General features: G+C 40.6%; 1 protein-coding gene across 1 annotated transcript in view; it reads left to right on the top strand.

Moving 5' to 3' along the window:
• The first annotated feature begins 10,103 nt into the window (after window positions 1-10,103).
• The window catches only part of LOC147015474 (TBC1 domain family member 2B-like), an 82,282-nt gene continuing 67,418 nt past the window's right edge, over window positions 10,104-24,967 (top strand). Inside the window, exons 1-2 of the mRNA XM_085850269.1 lie at window positions 10,104-10,307; window positions 21,659-22,020. Of these exons, the coding sequence (XP_085706395.1) occupies window positions 10,104-10,307; window positions 21,659-22,020 (566 nt within the window). The remainder of the gene's footprint in view (window positions 10,308-21,658; window positions 22,021-24,967) is intronic.

The following is a 24,967-nucleotide window of genomic DNA, read 5'->3' as shown; positions in this document are numbered from 1 at the left end:
GTTCGGGCTTTTTTATTATCTCAGAACATATCTCTTTCTTCTTCAGAACATATTGCTTTCGCTTTTTTCCCACTCTCAAAATGTATCTCCTCACAGAACGTCTCTTTCGCTTCAGAACGTCCCTCTTTCGCCTTTTCCTCTCCTCACAGAACGTCTTTTTATATCTTCGGGTTGTCTCTACGGGGTGCCGTCCACCCCGAGCTCACCCCACCCCACTAGGGAAGAGTTACCATGACGAACCGTGCGCTCTAAAAAAGGCAGGCGTCGGAGCTCGCAAAGGAATGTTGCTGAGGAAAAACGAGAGTGGGCCCTCTCCGCGGGGTGCTGTCCGCCCCAAGCTCACCCCCACCCGACTGGGGCACGGTTACCATGATGACCCGTGCACTATCAAGAAAGGCAGGTGTCAGAGCTCGCGAAAGAATGCTGCTGAGGAAAAATGAGGGCAGGCTTCAGAGCTCGTAAAATAAATTTTGCTGAGGAAAAATGAGGGCGGGCTTCAGAGCTCGTGAAAGAAATGTGTGCGAACGTGTCTGTCGTAAAGAAAAAAGCTTCCCATAAGAGAGGTGATCTATCCTATTCCATTCTCAACACATCACATTTAAGAACACATTAGACATGGGGATGGGGCTAATCTGAACATGCATTTAAGGAAATAACTGTCTGAGGACCTGGATGTGTGGATGCATTTATCAGACCGGATTCTGAAATCCGTAACAATACATATATATATATATATATATATATATATATATATATATATATATATATATATATATATATATATATATATATATATATTTCTTCTTCTTCTTCTTCTTCTTCCAGCTGCTCCCGTTAGGGGTCGCCACAGTGGATCATCCGTATGATCCGCATAGTGATTTGGCACATGTTTTACGCCGGATGCCCTTCCTGACGCAACCCTGGTCACCTCTTACGACACAGGGATATGGTACACCTATTTTAACTGGGGTATACACCAGCCCAGTATACTGGTACTCATTTCGCCGACCTCGGAAGGATGACAGGCTGAGTCAACCCCCTGGTGTATTAATTCAGTGGCCCAACGGGGCTTGAACTCAGGACCTTTTGGATCCCAAGCCGCTGCCCTAACCACTGCGCCAACACCAGGATATATGTATATATATATATATATATATATATATATATATATATATATATATATATATATATATATATATATATATATATATATATATATATATATATATATGTATGTATATATATATATATATATAAATATAAATACATACATACATACACATGCATACATGCATTAAATTAGAGAGAAAGTACACTCAGCATTAAAAGGAAAAAACATTTTATTGGGCCTGACATTTTGGGAGTTGTCTCGCTTCCGTCCTCAGAGGCAGTTGCAAAAACAGTTTACATTTCAGTATATATATATATATATATATATATATATATATATATATATATATATATATATATATATATATATGTATGTATATCTTAAACAGTGTCATGGAAAAAAAACAGCCAATTTGCTTGCATGTACAGGGAAAGCTCCAGCCTTCAAAACGATTATAATTACATATTTAATACCTATGATATCTAACAAGAGGGGAGGGGGGAGGACATGAATGTGGGAAGGGTGCTTTGTTTTAAAAGAAAATCGATTTTTGCATTTGTAAAACAGTATATAGATGTCTTAATTACACAATTATTTCTGCTATATCCTATCCCATTGGAACTTTCTTTTATGTGTTTTCACTCTAAAGTTGGGGAGATAAATATTATTGTAAACTAACACGCTGATATGAGATTGTCTGATAATCCTGCCAAAATATAATTATTATAGGCTAGCTATATGTTCAACTCGTGAGCAAAATGAAACAATTGTACTGTTGCAGTCGCAGGACCAGCCACTGTTCTTTATGGTTCATTTCCAAGAAAGCTATCCTGTACAGCATCATTATTGTGGAAGTTTCCTCACAAAGCAACCCACATGATAATGTCATCCATATCAGGCTTTTGTGTTGTGTTTTTTTTTTGAAGGGGGGGTGGAGGTATGTTGGTGGACTAAGGACAGGAAACAGATTGGCTGGCATACCAGAGATTGTGGTTTCAAATTCAGCTGAAGGCAACAATATAAATGACTTGGGTTTTAAGTTTCTGGAAACCATGCAAATTTCAGCAGTATTTCCTTGTCACTCTGAGATTGTTAGTTAATAATGACCTATCTAGTTAATAACTATCAGAGTGATAATCTTCCTACTTATCTGAGTGTAGTCTCTATGTGATCCCAATGCACACTGTTGTTGTCTTAGTGCCCGAAGGGCAACTGGAATTGGCACTGCATGCTCTCTATTAAAGTACACTGCTGCCCTAGAATCTCCTGGCTAAGCCTGGATAGGCCCCAATAATCAAGTGCAAAAAATTCGAACTTGATCACCCAAGGAAATCGAATCAACCCAGCAAAGGGAAATTAAACAGATCTTTACCTGCTCCACCATCAAGCTGCTCACCTTTATGGGACATAATTTCAATTATGAACATATTCGGATGCAACTAAAACTTGTATTCTGGTGCAGTGCCACCAATAAACGATCCATTGTCGAGTGTTGTGAATCAAATGGGATTTCACTCCAGCTGTCTTCTCCATAATTTATGATTTTGAAGATCTCATGCATGGGGTTCAAAGAAGGACAATATCACAAACAAAAATGTATTACAAGAAGTGGAATCAATAATTTTTCAGGTTGATTGGACACCAAAACTCAGCTGCAGAATGTTTATTCCTAAAAATAAAACAAACCTTTTCTTGCCAAAAAAACTCACTCCAAACAGACTGCTTGTTGATGGCCTTTTGATTGTTTTTAAAAGGTGGATTTATAACATAAAATATGTTGGAGAGTCATAAAACACCTTACACGTGTAGTTTTGATAAAAAGGATGCGAGACTTTAGTGGTACAAGAGGAAGAATCTCACGGTTCCTCCATCCTGAACCAGGGTTGTGGATCTGCCATATGGAGAGGTTCTGTGCTGAAGGAATAGAAACCTCGATGAAAAACGGTGCCCAGCTGATGATCCGAGCAGTTGGGAAATCAGTCAATTGCTTTTAAGTTAAGGTTATAACTTCCAATAAAATAGCTTTTGTAAGTACTTACCAGTCCATTGTGTGTGTGTGTGTGTGTGTGTGTGTGTGTGTGTGTGTGTGTGTGTGTGTGTGTGTGTGTGTGTGTGTGTGTGTGTGTGTGTGTGTGTGTGTGTGTGTGTGTATGTGTTATTTCTGGCTTCCTTCTTGGGACTATGGTGCAGTAATTGGTGTTTACTTTTTATTTAAATTTGATTGGTTAAGACGGCGTACAACTTTGCCCAAGTACTGCTAAATTGAAGGTTTTTGGAAGTAAAAACAAGGCATTTGTGTTCTACAGTGTTCAAATATATAATTCAATTGAAATGAAAGAAAAGTTTTAAAGGCTGTAAAAAAAAAAAAAATTAAAATGTCGAATCAAAAGTTTACCACCATTGGTTCAGCATGTTTTACATGACCACATTTTACATGTTGAATTCGTTCTTAATGCCAGTTGTTTGTGTCCTTTATGACATCCCCAAAAACGGTATGTTTCCTGTTTGTAATGATTTTCAATTATGTTTGATTGCGAGACAGACAGATTGAAGCAATTGCTTTACCAAGCTGTGCATGTAGGCACTGATCGAGGAACTACTTAACAAGACGCCATACAATTTGCCATATAAACAGCCAAAATACTGCTAAACTGCTGGCTTGCGTGCAATGCATATTGTGATTCATGTTCTGCAGTGCTAAAAAATATGAAATTAAATTGAAATGAAGTCACTCCTCGATCAGAGATTGACACATAGGCAGAGTGAACCAATTGCTTAACCCTGCCTTGTGCTGTGTATGCAAGATAATTAGTTTATTTTTTTCTAAATGTGAAAATGATCCTAAATAATGAGGTTGGCCATGTAATGTGGCTCGATTTTGATTCATCTGTTGATGTGGGTACTTGAGGGTGTGTGGAATACGAAACTGGATGCTGTCCAATTTACAAGTGACGTTTTGGTAACTTCATTTGGCATTTAATGTAATTTAACTGATAACCCGATGGAAAGAATGCCTTATAACCTCTGTGCTAATGGACATAGAAGGATGAATTTGGTGTCTAAAAGTAGGTTTTTGGGTGCAGGAATCGATCTTGCTGATTCAAGGAACAAAAATCTTGCTGATTGGAACACTCCTCAACAGCATAAACACTAGATGGCTGCCCACAAACCCCCTGATACAGGAGATTTTTTTATAACTACCAACTTGGTAGAAATGGAATGATGATTTGTGTGTCTCAATATTGGTTTTCTGGTATGGGGAATTAAATTATGCAATACTTTTTGCTCGAAAAGGAACAGTGGCCATTTCCTACTCCACACATCCCAATAAACCCCAATTTTTTTTTATACTTGTGCTTTGTTCTACCCTGGGAGGTGTTACTGCTATTGCTCAGGCCCATACTGAGAATGGCCGCAGCACTATAAGATTGTACATACAGAGACGGCTTCATATCATTATCAGATTTGATTGTTGTTTAACATCATGGTGAGGTTTGATGATTTATGGCATTGGAAGATGATTAGTTGATATGATGGATGATGAATGGTGGATGATACCATGTATATGATTTGGTGATGAACATTTTTTCACTCAATGTCTGATGGTCTCACTCAAATTTATCATGTTCTTATGTTAGCTATAATTGGATTTATGATAATATATCGGGTTGTCGGCGACTAAACCGTCTCCCCCACCAGGTTTTCTGGTGAGGAGGGTGTTTGGATATGGACACCCAGCAGGATTAAAAACAAAACCTGTCAAAGGGCGGAGGAGCTCCTTGTGAGCCAACGGCCATCCATATCTAGTGCCCAACTGTGTCTGCGGACGTCCTCCTGCAGTTGGGTTACTTCTTATTAGGAGGTTGGTGGCAGGATTTGCACTCCAGCCACCGTAAAACACTTCATTCCGCAAAACGCAAAAACGCAAAAAAATCTGAAAACCCACTCCGTGGGAGTACCTCCTGTGCAGCTTCCCTTCGCAGGGCAGCTCACCGGATGATGGGATTGGGGCAAAGCCTTCGGGACCCCCAATCTTTGATAGGAGGGAAACCACGGGGTAACATCCCTGGGTCAGATTGCGGGAGAGTGTGTCGGATTGGTGCTGAGGTGTCGTCCACCAGACGGCGGTCTCCTTGGGTTAACCTGAGGCGGTCCCTTCGGGTGGGTGCCTGGAATGTCCTATCCCTAAGAGAGGATGATCACCTGTCTCTGTTATCATCTGAGCTCAAGCGTTTGGACATCGGGATTGCAGCTCTCTCTGAGGTTCGGAGACCGGATTGCGGCGAGATAATGGTGGGTGGTTACACCTACTATTGGTCTGGTCGCTCTGATGGTTACCATACCCAAGGAGTTGCTGTAGCTGTGTCCAATAAGCTGACCCCAATGATAATTGAGGTAACACCGGTCAACGAGCGTATTATGAGATTAAGGATTCGTCACTCCTTAGGTGTCATTTCCCTGGTCTCTATTTATGCTCCGACTGAGGCGAGTGATCTTACCGTGAAGGATGCATTCTACGCCACACTCGAGTCTGTGGTTGATCAGTGCCCCAGACGAGATACACTTCTAGTCTTGGGGGATTTCAATGCATCGACTGGAACTGATAGGGATGGTTATGAGGTGTGTGTTGGTCCCCATGGGTCAGGAACTATGAACCAGAATAGCACTAAGTTCCTTGACTTTGCAAGAAGTCATGGACTTAGGGTGGCTGGTTCATGGTTTCAGCGCCCGCAAGCTCATCGCTGGACTTGGTATTCCAACGCTGGCGGTGTGGCAAAGGAGATTGACCATGTCCTCATTGACGGTCGTTGGAGGATGATCCAGAACTGCAGGGTCTACCGGAGTGCTCAGTTCCTCAATACTGACCACAGGCTTGTTGTAGCAACTCTAAAGCTGCACCTTAAATCCTGGAGAATGGTACCATCCCATCCTAGGCTGGATGTTGCCAAGCTCAGGGATGAGAGAGTAGCTGAGGAGTTTGCGAACAGGCTGAGTGGACACTTGGGGGGTCTGGGTGCTTCGGGGGATACTGAAGAGTTGTGGAGTGCCTTCAAGACCACTGCCCTTGATGTTGCCGGTGGATGCCTTGGAGTTCACCGCAGGGCAAAGAAGAATTTTGTCTCTCAAGGGACACTGGATACCATTGACCAGAGTCGCAGGGCCAGGCTGAATGGCAGAGCTGAGCTGTTCAGGGAGCTGAGGCGTAAAACTGTACGTGCACTGAGGGTGGACAAGGAGGCCTATGTGCGAGGAATCTGTGAGGGGTAGAGCATCACCTGTGGACAGGTGATTCTCGTCCCGCTTACAGGGGAATTCGCGCATTACGTTCATCCAAGCCCATCCCTCGGAGCACTGCAGTTCGAGCAGAGAGTGGTAGGCTCTTGACAGAGGAGTCTGAAGTGAAGGCCCGCTGGGCCGGTTACTTTGAGCGGTTGTACCAGGCTGATCCCCCAGCTGTCGAGTTGGACGTCAAGGGTGTTACAATCCCTGTTGCTGACCCTCGAATCAACTGTGGTCCACCATCGCTTGTGGAAACACGGGCTGCGGTGAACCAGTTGAAACGGGGCAAAGCTCCAGGGATCTGTGGCATCCATGCTGAACTTCTCAAGGCTGGTGGAAATGCTGCACTCGCGTCGTTGCATGCAGTTTTGTGCTCTGCCTGGAACACAGGCATCATCCCAACTGACTGGAAGAGGGGCCTTGTTGTCCCTCTCTGGAAAGGGAAGGGTGATCGCCAAGACTGCAACAACTACCGAGGGGTGACGCTGCTCTCAGTGCCGGGCAAGGTCTTTGCTCGGATAATTCTTGATAGGGTTCGCCACCATCTGCTTGAGCACCAGCGTCCAGAGCAGTCAGGCTTTACACCAAAGAGGTCAACGATTGACCGTATCCTTGCTCTTCGTGTCCTCACTGAACGCAGACGAGAGTTTCGGCAGGGGCTGCTTGCAGCCTATGTTGATCTCTGTAAAGCGTTCGATTCAGTGAATCGGGATGTCCTCTGGAGGATTCTTGGTCTTCGTGGGGTGCCACCGAAACTGATCGATCTGATGTCTGAACTCTACTCTGGTACTGAGAGTGCTGTGAAGTGTGGTGGTACCGCCTCTGACTTATTTCCAGTTGTTACTGGAGTTCGTCAGGGATGTGTACTTGCCCCCACACTTTTCAGCACTTGTATGGACTGGATTTTTGGGAGGATGTCGGAGAGATCAAGTTGCGGTGCATCGTTTGGCAATGTCAAGATCTCGGACCTTGATTTTGCAGATGATGCAGTCATCTTTGCGGAGACTTTAGACATCCTCTTGGGGGCCCTCGAGGTGCTGAATGAGGAGTCGGAGCCGTTGGGATTACGGATTTCTTGGGTCAAAACAAAGATCCAGGCTTTCGGTGACATCTTGGATGCTGCTGTCCTGTCTGTGTCTGTTTGTGGTGAGGATGTTGAGGTCGTGGATAGATTCACTTACCTTGGCAGTGATATTCATGTCTCCGCAGGTTGTGAGCCGGAGGTCAATAGACGTCTGGGTCGGGCCTGGGGAGTCATGGATTCACTGGATCATGGGGTGTGGCGCTGCCGGTACCTGTGCGGGAGGACGAAAGTCCGAGTCTTCAGGTCCTTGGTACTTCCAGTCTTGCTCTATGGGTGCGAGACTTGGACTTTGACCAAGGATCTGAGACGGAGACTTAATTCCTTTGGTACCAGGTCTCTTCGGAGAATCCTTGGCTATCGCTGGTCGGATTTTGTGTCCAACGAGCGGTTGCTGAGAGAGACTCGGATGAGATTTGTTACCTGCATAGTCCGTGAGCGTCAGCTGCGGCTGTATGGACATGTGGCTCGTTTTCCTGACGCTGATCCTGCTCACCAGATTCTCTCAGCGAGGGAGTCTCATGAGTGGAGGAGGCCAGTGGGCCGACCACGTGCCTCATGGTTGCAGCAGGTTGACCATCATCTCAAGGAGATGGGGATGGGCCTGGCATCTGCCTGGGGGATGGCCAGACGGAGGCCCCCGGAGTTCCGGCGGAAAGTGGACGCAGCGACGCGCTGTTCTGGCACATGCTCCCATACCTGACCTGACCTGATAATATAGAATGATCCAATCAACTCCCTATACAAGTTATAAAAGATTACCAATATCCGCCATTCATCGGGTGTATCGTACAGCAGCCATATTTGATTTATACAAATGAGGGATGCTCCAATAGCAAAAAGTATTGCATAATTTAATTCCCCATGTACCTGAAAACTGATATTGGGACACACAAGTCATCGTTCAATTTCTACCAAGTTGGTAGTTGTAAGAAATCTCCTGTATTGGTGGTTTGTGGGTGGCCATCTTGGATTTATGCTTTTAGGAGTGTTCCAATTGGCAAGATTTTTGTTCCGATCGATTCCCGTTCCCCAAAAAACCCTACATTTAGACACCAAATTAATCCCTTTATGTCCATTAGTTCAGAAGTTATAAGGCATTCCCTCTATCGGGTAATCAGTTAAATTATATTAAATACCTTCTTAAGGAACCAAATTGTAAATTGGACAGAATCCAATTCTGTATTCTACACACTCTGAAGTACCCTAATCAACAGTGAAATCAAAATTATCAGCAAAATCGAGCCAGAGGCCCTATTTCTTCCCTCCCGAACCTCACTAAAATGGTTGCATGAGCATTTCATACAGGGTCAGTATGAGGGTATGGAAGAAGCCGACTGGTGAGGACATAACACTGATATCCAGAGGCTGTGAGGTTTAATCTAGCTGAAGACAGCAGTATACTCTGAGGCCAAAACACTAAAGCACCTCAAAACACCAAAACAGATGAAACCACCAAAAAACACACAAAACTCTCCAACCACACACAAAAAACACCACAAAAACACCAAAACACACGAAATAACAACAGCAGTGCAATATCTGACAAGTATATTCCATGAGTAGAGGCAGTTCAGTGAATATAATACCTCACAGGGTATGATATATTATATAAGAAGTGAAGCTGAACCTCCACAGACCAAGGCACAGTGGGATGAAAGTTGGTCCATTGCGGTCAGGGAATCTGTGAGTCTCTGAACCTTCCCAGATGAGTCACTGAACCCTCTCAGGCTCACATACAGAAGACTCACGATTCCTCCTTCACCGGGTATGGTGTTTTTTAAAATGCTTTGCAACACTTGAAAACAAGCATGACAGCTCAAGAGAACATGTTGTTGCCTTATTCTCCTCGTATCCTTATCTTCTTCTCCTTCTATTCTCAAAACTGTCCTTTTATTTTTCTCCTTGGGTAGGGGTAGTGGTGGTGGTGTTATTACTTAACAGGAATATTTAACAGCCAATATAACTTTCACCGGAGCACAATTAAATGAATTAAATGTTATACTGGTTCATAACAGTTGCATATTATATTCCGTATGCAGAACGGAAATTAATATACAAATGGTGCAGAGTTAACCACGACACTATATTGAGCGAGAGTAGTTGTCGCATGATCCTGTACGAACTCAACCATTTTGCCTATGATTGCCGTGGTGCACTCCCGGGTTAATTTTATCTACAGCAATTAAAACATCCAACTTCTTGATGGCTTAAAGTTGACATAACCCGATCTTGATGGAGTGACCCAACTTGTTTGTTATATAGTGGACATTAAAGACCCCACAGTGTGTTTTGATGAAGTGTAAGCAAGTTCTCGCCAGCACCCTAAATAAATTACAAATTTATGTCCTGACTCGCACTGGGAAGGTAATGGTAAACAATCCAAAAGTGTATAACCTTTCTAACCACGGGATTGCTTCAGCAGCACAGAACCTGCTCTTGGACAGTCAGCAAAACGTTTGTGAACCCCGTGGTATAAAGGAGTGAAGTGTCACCAGCCAGGACTCATCCAAAGTGGAAAATATTGCCTTCAGGCATTACTGTACTTATTCTGAAACATAGGTGTGGTTTCGGAAGAATTTTTCACTTTTATTGAGAGTTAGTCTTAAAAGAAGTTCCGTGCCGTGTCCTATGGACGGCAAAAAGCTGGACTTCATGTGGGTCACACAAACCCGTTGGGTGAGTTACGACCCTCGGGTAGGTTGTCTGCTGCTGCGGAGTACACCAAATTCCAAACTCCTTAGCCGCATTCCATTGGCTGGAGCTACCCTGGCCTGTGGAAAGCAAGAAGGCGTGTTCATGGTGCGGTCGTCAGGACGTGAACACCTGTTTAAGGCAAGAGAAGGCCGCATGACACTCGCGACAAGAGAAGACCCAACCCCAGTTTTTAAAACAAATAATGTGAATGATAAAACAAAAGTTTTTTTTTTAAGTCTTAAGGACCATTTACTTATGATGTATGTGATATTGGAGTGTTGATGTTGCTCTAAATTGAGGAAAGGAAGAGAATACACCTGAAAGAAGGAAGGTAGGGAAGTTTAGTGGGAGTGGAGCGTGATGCAAAATAATTGTGGGAGAAGATAGAAGTGAAAAGTAAAGGGGCCCGGAGAGAAGTGGTGGGACAGACAGGCAGCATACGAGAAGGCAGGGGAAGGGGTAATAAAAACATTCTCCCTTATTTGCATACATAGAAACTACATGGCCTGTACTTTTCATTACCATCCATAGTGTTGGTTCGCCTACTCTTTGCAAAGGACTCCGTGGGATCTTTAGCATTCACCAAGTAATGCCAGCAGACGGGATTCCTGTTTAGCGTCCATCCGAGGGATGGCACCCACATTAATGAATCAACCTGCCTGTGAACCACCAGCATGACAGTTCATAGCTGGGTCACAATTCGAACCGAGACTTGACAGCTTACAGGTGTGTGTGTGTGTGTGTGTGTGTGTGTGTGTGTGTGTGTGTGTGTGTGTGTGTGTGTGTGTGTGTGTGTGTGTGTGTGTGTGTCAGAGAGAGAGAATTGGTACATTTTGGTACATATTGGTACCTTGGTTCATTTTACACAATGATAGTACAAATCTTTGGTTCATATTGGTACCTTGGTTCATATTACACAACGATACTACCTTTCCTTGGTTCATATTGGTACCTTGGTTCATTTTACACAATGATAGTCCCGATCCTTGGTTCATATTGATACCTTGGTTCAATTTACACAATGAGAGTACCGATCCTTGGTTCCTATTCCTGGTTCATGTCACACAAGGATAGTACCGATCCTTGGTTCATATTGGTACCTTGTTTCAATTTACACAATGATAATATAAATTCTTAGTTCATATTGGTGCCTTTTTCAATTTACACAATGATAGTCCCGATCCTTGGTTCATATTGGTACCTTGGTTCAATTTACACAATTATAGTACCGATCCTTGGTTCATATTGGTACCTTGGTTCAATTTACACAATGATAGTCCCGATCCTTGATTCATATTGGTACCTTGGTTCATTTTGCACAATGATAGTCCCGATCCTTGGTTCATATTGGTACCTTGGTTCAATTTACACAATGATAGTCCCAATCCTTGATTCATATTGGTACCTTGGTTCATTTTGCACAATGATAGTACAAATCCTTGGTTCATATTGGTACCTTGGTTCATTTTACACAATGATAGTCCCGATCCTTGGTTCATATTGGTACCTTGGTTCATTTTACACAATGATAGTACCGATCCTTGGTTCATATTGGTACCTTGGTTCAATTTACACAATGATAGTACCGATCCTTGGTTCATATTGGTACCTTGGTTCATTTTACACAATGATAGTACCGATCCTTTGTTCATATTGGTACCTTGGTTCATTTTACACAATGATAGTCCCGATCCTTGGTTCATATTGGTACCTTGGTTCATATTACACAATGATAGTACAAATCCTTGGTTCATATTGGTACCTTGGTTCAATTTACACAATGATAGTACCGTCCTTGGTTCATATTGGTACCTTGGTTCATTTTACACGATAGTACCGATCCTTGGTTCATATTGGTACCTTGGTTCATTTTACACAATGATAGTCCCGATCCTTGATTCATATTGGTACCTTGGTTCATATTACACAATGATAGTACCGATCCTTGGTTCATATTGGTCCCTTGGTTCATTTTACATAATGATAGTACAAATTCTTCATTCATATTGGTGCCTTGTTTCAATTTACACAATGATAGTCCCGATCCTTGGTTCATATTGATACCTTGGTTCAATTTACACAATTATAGAACCGATCCCTGGTTCATATAGGTACCTTGGTCTATTTTACACAATGATAGTACAAATCCTTGGTTCACATTGGTACCTTGGTTCAATTTACACAACGATAGTACTGATCCTTGGTTCACATTGGTACCTTGGTTCATTTTACACAATGATAGTACCGATCCTTGGTTCATATTCCTGGTTCATTTTACACAATCATTGAACTGATCCTTGGTTCATATGCCTGGTTCATTTTACACAATCATAGTACCGATACTTGGTTCATATTCCTGGTTCATTTTACACAATGATTGTTCTGATCCTTGGTTCATATTTATACCTTGGTTCAATTTACACAATTATAGTACCGAGCCTTGCTTCATATTCCTGGTTCATTTTACACAATGATAGTACTGATCCTTGGTTCATATTCCTGGTTCATTTGACGCAATGATAGTACTGATCCTTGGTTCATATTTATACCTTGGTTCAATTTACACAATTATAATACCGATCCTTGGTTCATATTGGTCCCTTGGTCTATTTTACACAATGATAGTACAAATCCTTGGTTCATATTGGTGCCTTGTTTCAATTTACACAATGATAGTATAAATTCTTAGTTCATATTGGTGCTTCCGGTCAATTTACGCAACGATAGTACTGATCCTTGGTTTATGTTGGTATGCTGCTTCATTTTACACAATGAAAGTGCTGATCCTCGGTTCCTATTGGTACCTTGCTTCATTTTACACAATGAAAGTGCTGATCCTTGGTTCATGTTGGTACCTTGCTTCATTTTACACAATGAAAGTGCTGATCCTCAGTTCCTATTGGTACCTTGCTTCATTTTACACAATGAAAGTGCTGATCCTCAGTTCAAATTGGTACCCTGCTTCATTTTACACAATGAAATTGCTGATCCTTGGTTCAAATTGGTACCCTGATTCATTTCACACATTGAAAGTGCTAATCCTCAGTTCAAATTGGTACCCTGATTCATTTTACACATTGAAAGTGCTGATCCTCAATTAAAATTGCTACCCTGATTCATTTTACACAATGAAAGTGCTGATCCTTGGTTCAAATTGGTACCCTGATTCATTTTACACATTGAAAGTGCTGATCCTCAATTAAAATTGCTACCCTGATTCATTTTACACAATGAAAGTGCTGATACTCAGTTCAACTTGGTACCCCGATTCATTTTACACGTTGAAAGTGCTGATCCTCAGTTCAAATTGGTACCCTGATTCATTTTACACAATTAAAGTGCTGATCCTCGGGTCCTATCGCTACCTTGCTTCATTTTACACAATGAAAATGCTGATCCTCGGTTCATCTTGGAACCTTGCTTAATTTTACACATTGAAAGTGTTGATCCTCGGATCCTATCGGTACCTTGCTTCATTTTACACAATGAAAGTGCTGATCTTCGGTTCAGCTTGGTACCTTGCTTCGTTTTTCACAATGAAAGTGCTGATCCTCGGTTCATCTTGGTTCCTTGCTTCGTTTTACACAATGAAAGTACTGATCATGAATTCAAATTAGATTACAAATTTTCCATACCCCTCCCAGACCTTTCCGCTCTCCACCAAAACATTCCTACTCCCCACCCAGACATTCCCCCACCCTCCCACATCCTCACCCCAACCTGAGAGATCTCCCAAACCCCTCTCTCCCCTCTCACCCTTGCAGATCCCACCCCCTTTAGTCACATTACTCCCTCTCACTAACATCAGTCTGTCGAGTTTTTTGAATTTTTTGTCCAATTGAATTTTTGTTCAGGTTCAATTTTTATAAATCAGATTGAAAAAATGCACAAATTTCCTGGGGGTTTGGATTAAATCCAAAGCAACTTTTACTTCATAATTTTTCTCTCCAATGAGCGTTTTAGTCTGGCAGCCAAATGGGATTTTAGTGGTATACCTTGAAGTAGAGTATATACAATGTTTTTTGATTGATTTGGGTCACTGAGACCATGAATATTAACAATCCGCTTGATGACACCCTGTCACCATTGGGCATTTTTTCTAATTTGCATAAAACCACGATGGCCGCCAGTGTTCTCTTGAATATACTATAATTAAGATATCTCGGCTTCTAGAAGGGATTTTAAAACAATCTAAAATGTTTTAACGGGGCTTTAAGACATTAGGAACCCAATGGAATAACTTTTATTATGATTTGACAACTCCTTCCTTTGCATATTCCAATATGGCCGTTGTCAATCTGTGAACATTTTGCTGTACTTTTGAATGACATGCTTGATTGATCTAAATGGTGACAATATCATTGAACACCTTCAATATAATATTAGTGGTTTGTCATTGACGTATACGTTAGAATATATGTAAGCTGACAGACACCACGTCATAAAGTAAAGTAATTTCAGATATCCATTATATTGAATAAAGTGACTGAAAAGTCATAATGTTCAAGTAGTGTCTATGCTGAGCAAGCCATGGCGCATAAAGAAATCGTTCACATTTCTTCTCCTTTAACTACTGTGATATTAGAGTTTATAGTACATGACATTGTACACAGTTATCAACATGATGTTCCTCTCATTTGTCTGTGTTGACATTAATATTTTTATGTCTAATTGTCATCGTCATCATCTGCATCAAAGGCTACATCACATTTAGTCAGTTCATTATGACAGTCCTCGGCATGACATCCGCAAAATAAAGTGCACGGTAGTTTACCACTCACACATCCACATCTTCCTGATTTGCAAGGTCTTTCACTTTCACAAGAGCAGCGAATCAGTTTCAGAATCTCTTGTGGAGCAAGGGACACATCTTCATGTATCGATTTAGGCAACATAGTCTTGGAACTGTCGTCACGAACGTATCCATGTTCTGTTGGATCGAGTGAGGGAGGATCTAGAATCTAGATCCAAAGCGTGTTTCCACACAGCTGCCTGCAGGTGTGCCTGTTTGACATTTTCCAGAAATGCTTCTGTTGTGGGAGGTAGAGACTTCAGCTTTGGTATGGCTGTGGTGCCCTTTCCAACCTTTGTGGCCCATGACTTCTTCCTTGCCTCAGATGTACTGCTGCAGTCCTTGTGTCCATAGCATGCTGCCACAAACTTGGATGCCTGTCTTGTTATATCTGGTAACAATGCATGAATGTCACCCAAAAGTGACAAGAAGTAGCCTTCTCGCAGTACTTTCAATACCGTGATTTTACCAATACCGAAATAGCATGCACATGTATCACAACCCGATAGGGCGTGCATAGACAACAGTCCATCTACTATGCTCTACTGTTGTTTAACAGTAACTTGTATGTCAATAACGGTTCTACCATGAATCGGCGATTCCATGATCATGTGACTGGTTAACTGTCGCTCAAAGTAGTGGTGAAGCAGAAGGATGAAGAAGTCGGTGTCATCTGCAATCACTGACATGCCTACTTGGCATTCAGTCGCAACTGCTACTGCTTGTTGAGCAATGATGCAGTCTGCCTCTTCATGAGATGTAGACATGTCTTCCCGGTGGATCACCACTCCCCCAAAACGTATTTCAACAGGTGTGTTATTACTGCTAGTGATGACAAGTTTGTGGGTCATTGTGTAGTCTCCATGGAAGGTAGTGTCTCTGGTCAGCTCTTCACAGATCATTTCCATCAGCTGTGATTTATTTTCTGACACTGTCAGGACAACTTTCTGTGGGGGGTAGAGGTGTATCTAGAACCAGTCGATGTACTCTGCTTGCTTCTGTTGTTCTATTGCATCTGGTCGTACTCTTGGTACTGAAATCCTGGTACCTGTCGAACACAATATAGACATCGCTAGAAGTAAGTTTATGTTGGATGTACTGTTTGAAGTTCACAACAAATTCACGGACTGTCCCATTCACATCCAGCAGCCAACTAGTTTAACCTGGAAGTGGAGTACATACAATTTTTTGGGGTTGATTTTGGTCACTGAGCCCAAAATAATAATTAGATAACGTGGTGACATAAAACCGGTCTCCCGAGAGGTTTGACGGCGGCCATCTTGGATTTATGCAAATGAAGGAGTTGTCAAATCATAACAAAAGTTATTCCATTGGGTTCCTAATGTCTTCAAGCCCCGTTAAAACATTTTAGATTGTTTTAAAATCCCTTCTAGAAACCGAGATATCTTAATTATAGTATATTCAATAGAACACTGGTGGCCATCTTGGTTTTACGCAAATTGGAAAAAATGCCCAAAGGTGACAGGGTGTCATCAAGCGGATTCTTATTATTTATGGACTCAGTGACCCAAATAAACCCAAAAACGTTGCATATACTCCACTTCCAGGTTAAGCTAGTTGGCTGCTGGACTATTTCCATGTTTCAAAGTGGGACAGACAGACAGACAGCATTAGCCTATTATATTGTTGTGGTTCTGCAAATCCGGCACTCCTCCAAGGCAATGGTATCTCACATATAGCGATTCCAAGACAGTTATCTCATTAGTATTTGTTTAGTTTGACCTTTCCACATTTCTCGTGGGTAAATGGGACAAGATGCGTTGTGTCGAGCTTTTAGTTAGGTCTTCAATCCCCTATTCTTTCACCTCTTTGAATCCCTTTTGTTTCACATGCAAACCACGCATGCATGCACGTCAGGTCAGTACCGCTATGTGCGGAGTGTCAGGAAGGTGCAGCGATCGCCTCATTTCCTGTTTAAATGGTGTGCCATAAACCAACTGACGCCTTATCTCAGACCCTCACCGCAGTCACCACAACACGACAACCCTCACCATAATTCTCACAACACCTTATAAAAATCTGCACAACAACCTATGCCTGACCTCTTCACCACATCCATGAACAACCACTTCAATCTCCTCACCATAATTGTCTCAACCACTCCCAACGCTTCAATGCCTTCACCACAAAATGCCACACAACTTTCTCTACCTCAATACAACCGCAACAAACTTCCCCAACCACAGTTAACTCCCTGGACGCTCAACACAGTCTCTGAGGATGCTGGGGGAATGAAGGACATTATGAGCAGGGGTATTTTGGCGTGTAACTTGAAGCGCAAATATGCACTGGGGCTCGTTCGATTACGACTGGGTAGCCTTGGTGCTCCACTAAATAAAAATGCTCAAATGGAGTTTAGCGCACATTCATGGCCGGAGAGGACTCCCGAAGATCCTCGTCCAATGCTAATTATGGAGGTGTGTCACGTAGCCCGGCTGGAGTATAACTGAAGCCATTTTGGCTCTGGAGGCTGGCGGGCATGACTATGGCTCAGGGTGATGTCAATGCACCAGGGATGCGCGAAAACACATACAGGGTCTTTTAATCTGCTTTCTGGCCCCTCCTCCACTCCAGGCTCTATTAAGAGAGCAACTCAAAGCTGTTCAACAGAATCTCTTCATCCTTCATCCAGAGCCTTTACCAAACCGAGTGTTATCCGAGCTGAGAGGGCAGCACAACTGAGCGAGGTGAGCAGGGTGAAGCGAGCATCACCAGGGTCATTGCCTGGTCATCCACTTGTCATCGGCACTTGGCTTTGACATCATTCCACAGTCATTAACCAAATATTTATAGACTTTCTCACATGTGCTTCCTCAAGTTATCTTCTCACATATCTTTCTCTCCCATCTGATTGTCGAGTCCACTGTGGACGCACAAACTAAAAGAGTAACAATTACCGATTCACACCTCTCGAACTTCCTCTTGCATCATGCTGCACCACAATTAGCACCTCCCACTCACACATCGTAAACACCCCCAGTTTTCTTTCCTCCTCCCCCTTCTTAAGTGATTGGGTTGCATAGGTCCATTGACCGCACCAGGCATGAGGTCACCTACAACTCAACTGCTTCTCTTCTTTCTGGGCTATCTCTAATTTCCTCGGGTGTTTGTGGGATGGTACCTGTAACATGTGTAACATAACTTAAGATTGTAGAAGTTAATATCGGGGTAACTCTGTACTGTCTCTTTTGTAAATAACTGTATTTCTTTTGCTGCAATCACAAATTCCTTGCTTTTCCCTGCTGTACATAATTTTGTGAATAAACCCTTTTTAATGTGCCACATAACCTTCCTTGCCTTGGTTGTAATAAATGCACCCAGCCTATTTTGTCTTTTCCTTCATTGGTCCAGCATGGTCTGCACATTAGCTTAGCTGGGAAGTTATTCCCCACCAAATTGCTCTTGTTAGCTAGTGCACACTCACTGTATCGCTCGGCAGTAAGCCGAATGTGCATTGAGGGAAAGTGACCCTAGTTCACTAGCCGTCCACAGGTAAGGTCACGTGAAATAGTGTAACCATGCCCAGATTGGCAGTGCCAATCGAAGTTCGTGGTTGTCTCGCAACCTGCCAGTGCGCAAAGTCATTTGTGCCCAGTGGTTTCTGGACCTGTCGTTCGAGAGGGACCCAAGTGCTCCCCTCGTGGCAAGCCTCGAACCCCAAGTCCACAACAATATATATGTATATATATATATATATATATATATATATATATATATATATATATGTATGTGTATATATATATATATATATATGTATATATATATATATATATATATGTATATATATGTATACATATATGTATATGTATATATATATATGTATATATATGTATATATGTATATATATATATATATATATGTATATATATATATATGTATATATATATATATATATATATATATATATATATATATATATATGTATATATATGTATATATATATATATATATATATATATGTATATATATATATATATATATATATATATATATATATATATATATATATATATATATATATATATATATATATATATATATATATATATATATATATATATATATATATATATATATATAGATACAGGGGCTGCAAAAGTAGGTATACAGTAATGAAAAAAACAGTTAAAAAAAAGTATACAGAAAAAAATTACGAAAATAAAAATATTAAAAATGGTAATAATTATTTTAATGAATTAAATGAATTCGAGTATTAAATGAATCCTAGCACCACTATTATAATATTGGTAATTCTGGTATAATCCTTAATGTATACCTACTTTTGCAGCCCCCTGTATGTATGTATATATATATATATATATATATATATATATATATATATATATATATATATATATATATATATATATATATATATATATATATATATATATATATATATATATATATATATATATACATGTGCACACACACACACACACACACACACACAAGACGACCTGTGAACCCGTTGGGTTCCCGTTGTGACAGCGGTTGATAAAAAAATCATTTCAAAAAATAAAAATAAAACATAGCTCCAGCAAACGATACCACTGAGGTTGTTTCCATTGATCAAATTCTCCGGAAGAGGACTTGACTGAATCGGGAATTGATTTTTTTAATAATTTTTTCGTTGCCCGATTTTAACAAAACTTAATACTGCACACCGCAGGTGAATGGTGAGTAAGGTTGGCCGAAAATTTTTGTGCTATTGTGTACCGTTTTTGCTGTATTTCGGGAAGATACATACATATATACAAGCTGAGAGTTTTAGATATCTCTTCTTCTTCTTTCGGCTGCTCCCGTTAGGGGTCGCCACAGCGGATCATCCGTATGCTCCGCATAGTGATTTGGCACATGTTTTACGCCGGATGCCCTTCCTGACGCAACCCTGGTCGCCTCTTACGACACAGGGATATGGTACACCTATTTTAACCGGGGTATACAACGGCCCAGTACACTGGTACTCATTTCGCCGACCTGGGAAGGATGACAGGCTGAGTCAACCCCCTGGTGTATTAATTCAGTGGCCCAACGGGGCTTGAACTCAGGACCTTTTGGATCCCAAGCCACTGCCCTAACCACTGCGCCAACACCAGGCTAGTATATATGTATATGTATATATATATATATATATATATATATATATATATATATATATATATATATATATATATATATATATATATATATATATATATATATATATATATATATATATATATATATATATATATATATATATATATATATATATATATATATATATATATATATATATATATATATAAACATCCATTGGGATCATACTCTGTGCAGAGCCTTGGTGCTGCCTAAGCATTCTCCTTGGTTATTGGGCACAATCCTGGATGGGTCACCACTCTGACACAGGATACCAGCAAGCTGGTACTCATTTTGCCGACCTCAGAAGGATGACAGGCAGAATCAACGCCACCTGGTATTACTTCAACGGCTGAGTGGGATTTGAACTCAGGATCCTTGGATCCCAAGCCTACCACCCTCATCATTAATCCAACACCATGCATATACATGTACAGTATATGTATATGTATATGTTTATGTATATGTATATGTATATATTCACACATATTTCTTGGGTAATATTGATGATTGTGTCAATGATTATTGCTTCTAATTTCCCAAGAGTGCATGGATTTGTAGCATACACTATATCCTTCAAATATCCACACAAAATTATATCTAGTCACCTAAGATCTGAGGATCGAGGTGGCCATTATGACTTGGACACTACACGGTCACCAAAGAATAGCCTAAGTTCGTTCATGCTGTGTGGTGAAATGTGACTCGTGGCACCATCTTGCTGAAACCATCCTTGGTTGATTTTTGTTTTCTCTAAGGTGCCCAAGAAACTCATGGATTATGTTGATGTGACGTTTTGAGTTTACTTTTTCTGAGAAGAAAATTGGACAAATAATTTTTTGCCAACTTGTAGCACACCAAACACCATTGAGTGAAAACCGTTAAACGTCACTGCCAGGTCACTTGATAAATCACGTGATACCTGATAATTCTCAGAATCATGTTACGTCTTTCTGTGACATTAGTCCCCATTTATGCAAAATATTAGGTTCGTAACTGATATAGTTTTTCGCATTTGGAAATTATTTACAATTCACGAATGAAAAAAAATTAAAAATCACCCTGTATATTCAACTTTCATCATACATTTTTGGAATTCAAAGTTAATAAAAACTGAAATTTTTTTTTTAAATGCTGTAGATGATATAACGTCAAGCCTGGAAGCTACTGAAAACTGAAGTTTAATTGGTTAACGTATTGTGCTGCATCGGCGCGATTGTCGGTGACTGCTGCACACTTTATGATAATGTGCGATTGTTACCCACAACCCATCATAACAGTTGAATACGTTCAACTTTTATGATTGTCATCGACATATCTGAAAAATTAGTTGACAAAGTTATTCATCTGCTGCACATTACATGATATATAATCAAAAACTGTTGCCGACTAAGTTTGTGCTGACATTCTTGTTGTGTTGCATCAGCTAGTGTGCGGTAGCCCTATGTTTTACTTTCTTTTGTTACACTTTACGTTCTTCTTTGTGCTGAGTGCGATCAAAGTTGGTTGTGTGAGCATCTTAAAGCAATGTCAGTAAATATAATTTTCCACATAGGCTGCCAGCAACGAGCAAATGATGATCTGGTTGAGAAACTTGCAAGACAAGCGAAGTGAGCTGATTCACACAACAGGGCATACCTGCTATGAAAACAATGCATCAGGTACATCATCACAATCAACCCTTGTTCAAGAAGATATCTTGAGTGATTCTGGACATCAAACACCACCTGAAGACAATAATGGATTATTAGAGGGTGCAACGATGGACTCTGTGCAACATTTAAGTACAGCAGAGACTTTCACTCAGCCTGTGCTATCGAGTCAGGGTGGAGAGGTGGTGTTGCCAGCTGAGGGTGTGAGAGAAAACTGGATCAGCATTGAAGATAATCAACCACAGGAATGTAATTTTCTAGCTGGGTAAGTCACGGGAAAGCCACGTGTTTCAATTTTTTTGTCTTTTTGATCTAAAAATAGAATCAGATGTTAGTAATACAGTATTATATTTGTTTTGATTGTTTTATGAGAATTTCATTCAGCACATGGTTGAGTGGTTATTCGAAAGTCCTATGGGCTGGGGGAGGGGAATAGGGTAGTACCAGCTGAGAGGGCAACTTAAAACTATCAGCATTAAAGAGTATGTCTTTATAGTTTTTGATCTGTTGAAAAATTTTGATGCAAGATTAATACTCCCCCCTCCCCCTCTTCCTTTTCTCCATACCATCCCCAATTTCCTCATTGCACCTTTGGGATCTGGTGTGATTATACTGGTAGGACATTCATGATGCAATGTACATCAGTGAAATAATTTAGTGCTACTAATATTTGGCCATCTGGTGTTGACAAATGCACATAGAGTGTAAAAACAAATTTTATATTAGATTATACACATATACAGGGGGCTGCAAAAGTAGGTATACATAAGGATTATAATAGTGGTGCTAGGATTCATTTAATACGAGAATTCATTTAATAATATTAGATTAATAGGTTTATTATTGATATGTTTATTATTGGTATGTTATTATTGATATGCTTGTATAATCAATAAAATACGTTTTGTGCGCACGTTTTGTTTTTCATTACTGTATACCTACTTTTGCAGCCCCATATATATATATATATATATATATATATATATATATATATATATATATATATATATATATATATATATATATATATATACATATATATATATATATATATATATATATATATATATATATATATATATATATATATATATATATATATATATGTACATATATAGATATATATATATATATATATATAGATATATATATATATATATATATATATATATATATATATATATATATGTACATATATAGATATATATATATATATATATATATATATATATAGATATATATATATATATATATATATATATATATATATATATACATACATATATATATATATATATATATATATATATATATATATATATATATATATATATATGTATATATATATATATATATATATATATATATATATATATACATACATATATATATATATATATATATATATGTATGTATATATATATATATATATATATATATATATACATACATATATATATATATATATATATGTATGTATATATATATATATATATATATATACATACATATATATATATATATATATATATATGTATGTATATATATATATATATATATATATATATATATATATATATATATATATATATATATATATATATATGTATGTGTATATATATATATATATATATGTATGCATACCTGATATGCATACATATATATACAACCAACCTGATATATATATATATATCAGGTCAGGTCAGGTATGGGAGCATGTGCCAGAACAGCACGTCGCTGCGTCCACTTTCCGCCGGTACTCCAGGGGCCTCCGTCTGGCCATCCCCCAGGCAGATGCCAGGCCCATCCCCATCTCCTTGAGATGATGGTCAACCTGTTGCAACCATGAGGAACGTGGTCGACCCACTGGCCTCCTCCACTCATGAGACTCCCTCGCTGAGCGAATCTGGTGAGCAGGATCAGAGTCAGGAAAACGAGCCACATGTCCATACAGCCGCAACTGACGCTCACGGACTATGCAGGTAACAAATCTCATCCGAGTCTCTCTCAGCAACCGCTCGTTGGACACAAAATCCGACCAGCGATAGCCAAGGATTCTCCGAAGAGACCTGGTACCAAAGGAATTAAGTCTCCGTCTCAGATCCTTGGTCAGAGTCCAAGTCTCGCACCCATAGAGCAAGACTGGAAGTACCAAGGACCTGAAGACTCGGACTTTCGTCCTCCCGCACAGGTACCGGCAGCGCCACACCCCATGATCCAGTGAATCCATGACTCCCCAGGCCCGACCCAGACGTCTATTGACCTCTGACTCGCAGCCAGCAGAGACATGAATATCACTGCCAAGGTAAGTGAAACTCTCCACGACCTCAACATCCTCACCACAAACAGACACAGACAGGACAGCAGCATCCAAGATGTCACCGAAAGCCTGGATCTTAGTTTTGACCCAAGAAACCCGTAATCCCAACGGCTCCGACTCCTCATTCAGCACCTCGAGGGCCCCCAAGAGGATGTCTAAAGTCTCCGCAAAGATGACTGCATCATCTGCAAAGTCAAGGTCCGAGATCTTGACATTCCCAAATGACGCACCGCAACTTGATCTCTCCGACATCCTCCCTAGAATCCAGTCCATACAAGTGCTGAAAAGTGTGGGGGCAAGTACACATCCCTGACAAACTCCAGTAACAACTGGAAATAAGTCAGAGATGGTACCACCACACTTCACAGCACTCTCAGTACCAGAGTAGAGTTCAGACATCAGATCGATCAGTTTTGGTGGCACCCCACGAAGACCAAGAATCCTCCAGAGGACATCCCGATTCACTAAATCGAACGCTTTACAGAGATCAACATAGGCTGCAAGCAGCCCCTGCCGAAACTCTCGTCTGCGTTCGGTGAGGACACGAAGTGCAAGAATACGGTCAATCGTTGGCCTCTTTGGTGTAAAGCCTGACTGCTCTGGACGCTGGTGCTCAAGCAGATGGTGGCGAACCCTATCGAGAATTATCTGAGCAAAGACCTTGCCCGGCACTGAGAGCAGCGTCACCCCTCGGTAGTTGTTGCAGTCTTGGCGATCACCCTTCCCTTTCCAGAGAGGGACAACAAGGCCCCTCTTCCAGTCAGTAGGGATGATGCCTGTGTTCCAGGCAGAGCACAAAACTGCATGCAACGACACGAGTGCAGCATTTCCACCAGCCTTGAGAAGTTCGGCATGGATGCCACAGATCCCTGGAGCTTTGCCCCGTTTCAAC

Source organism: Eptatretus burgeri, chromosome 12 (genome assembly GCF_056783735.1).
Source record: "Eptatretus burgeri isolate ZD-2024b chromosome 12, Ebu_testis_v1, whole genome shotgun sequence".
Lineage (NCBI taxonomy): Eukaryota > Metazoa > Chordata > Myxini > Myxiniformes > Myxinidae > Eptatretus > Eptatretus burgeri.
Note: the sequence above shows the minus strand (reverse complement) of the source record. Positions and strands in the feature narration are given on the sequence as shown.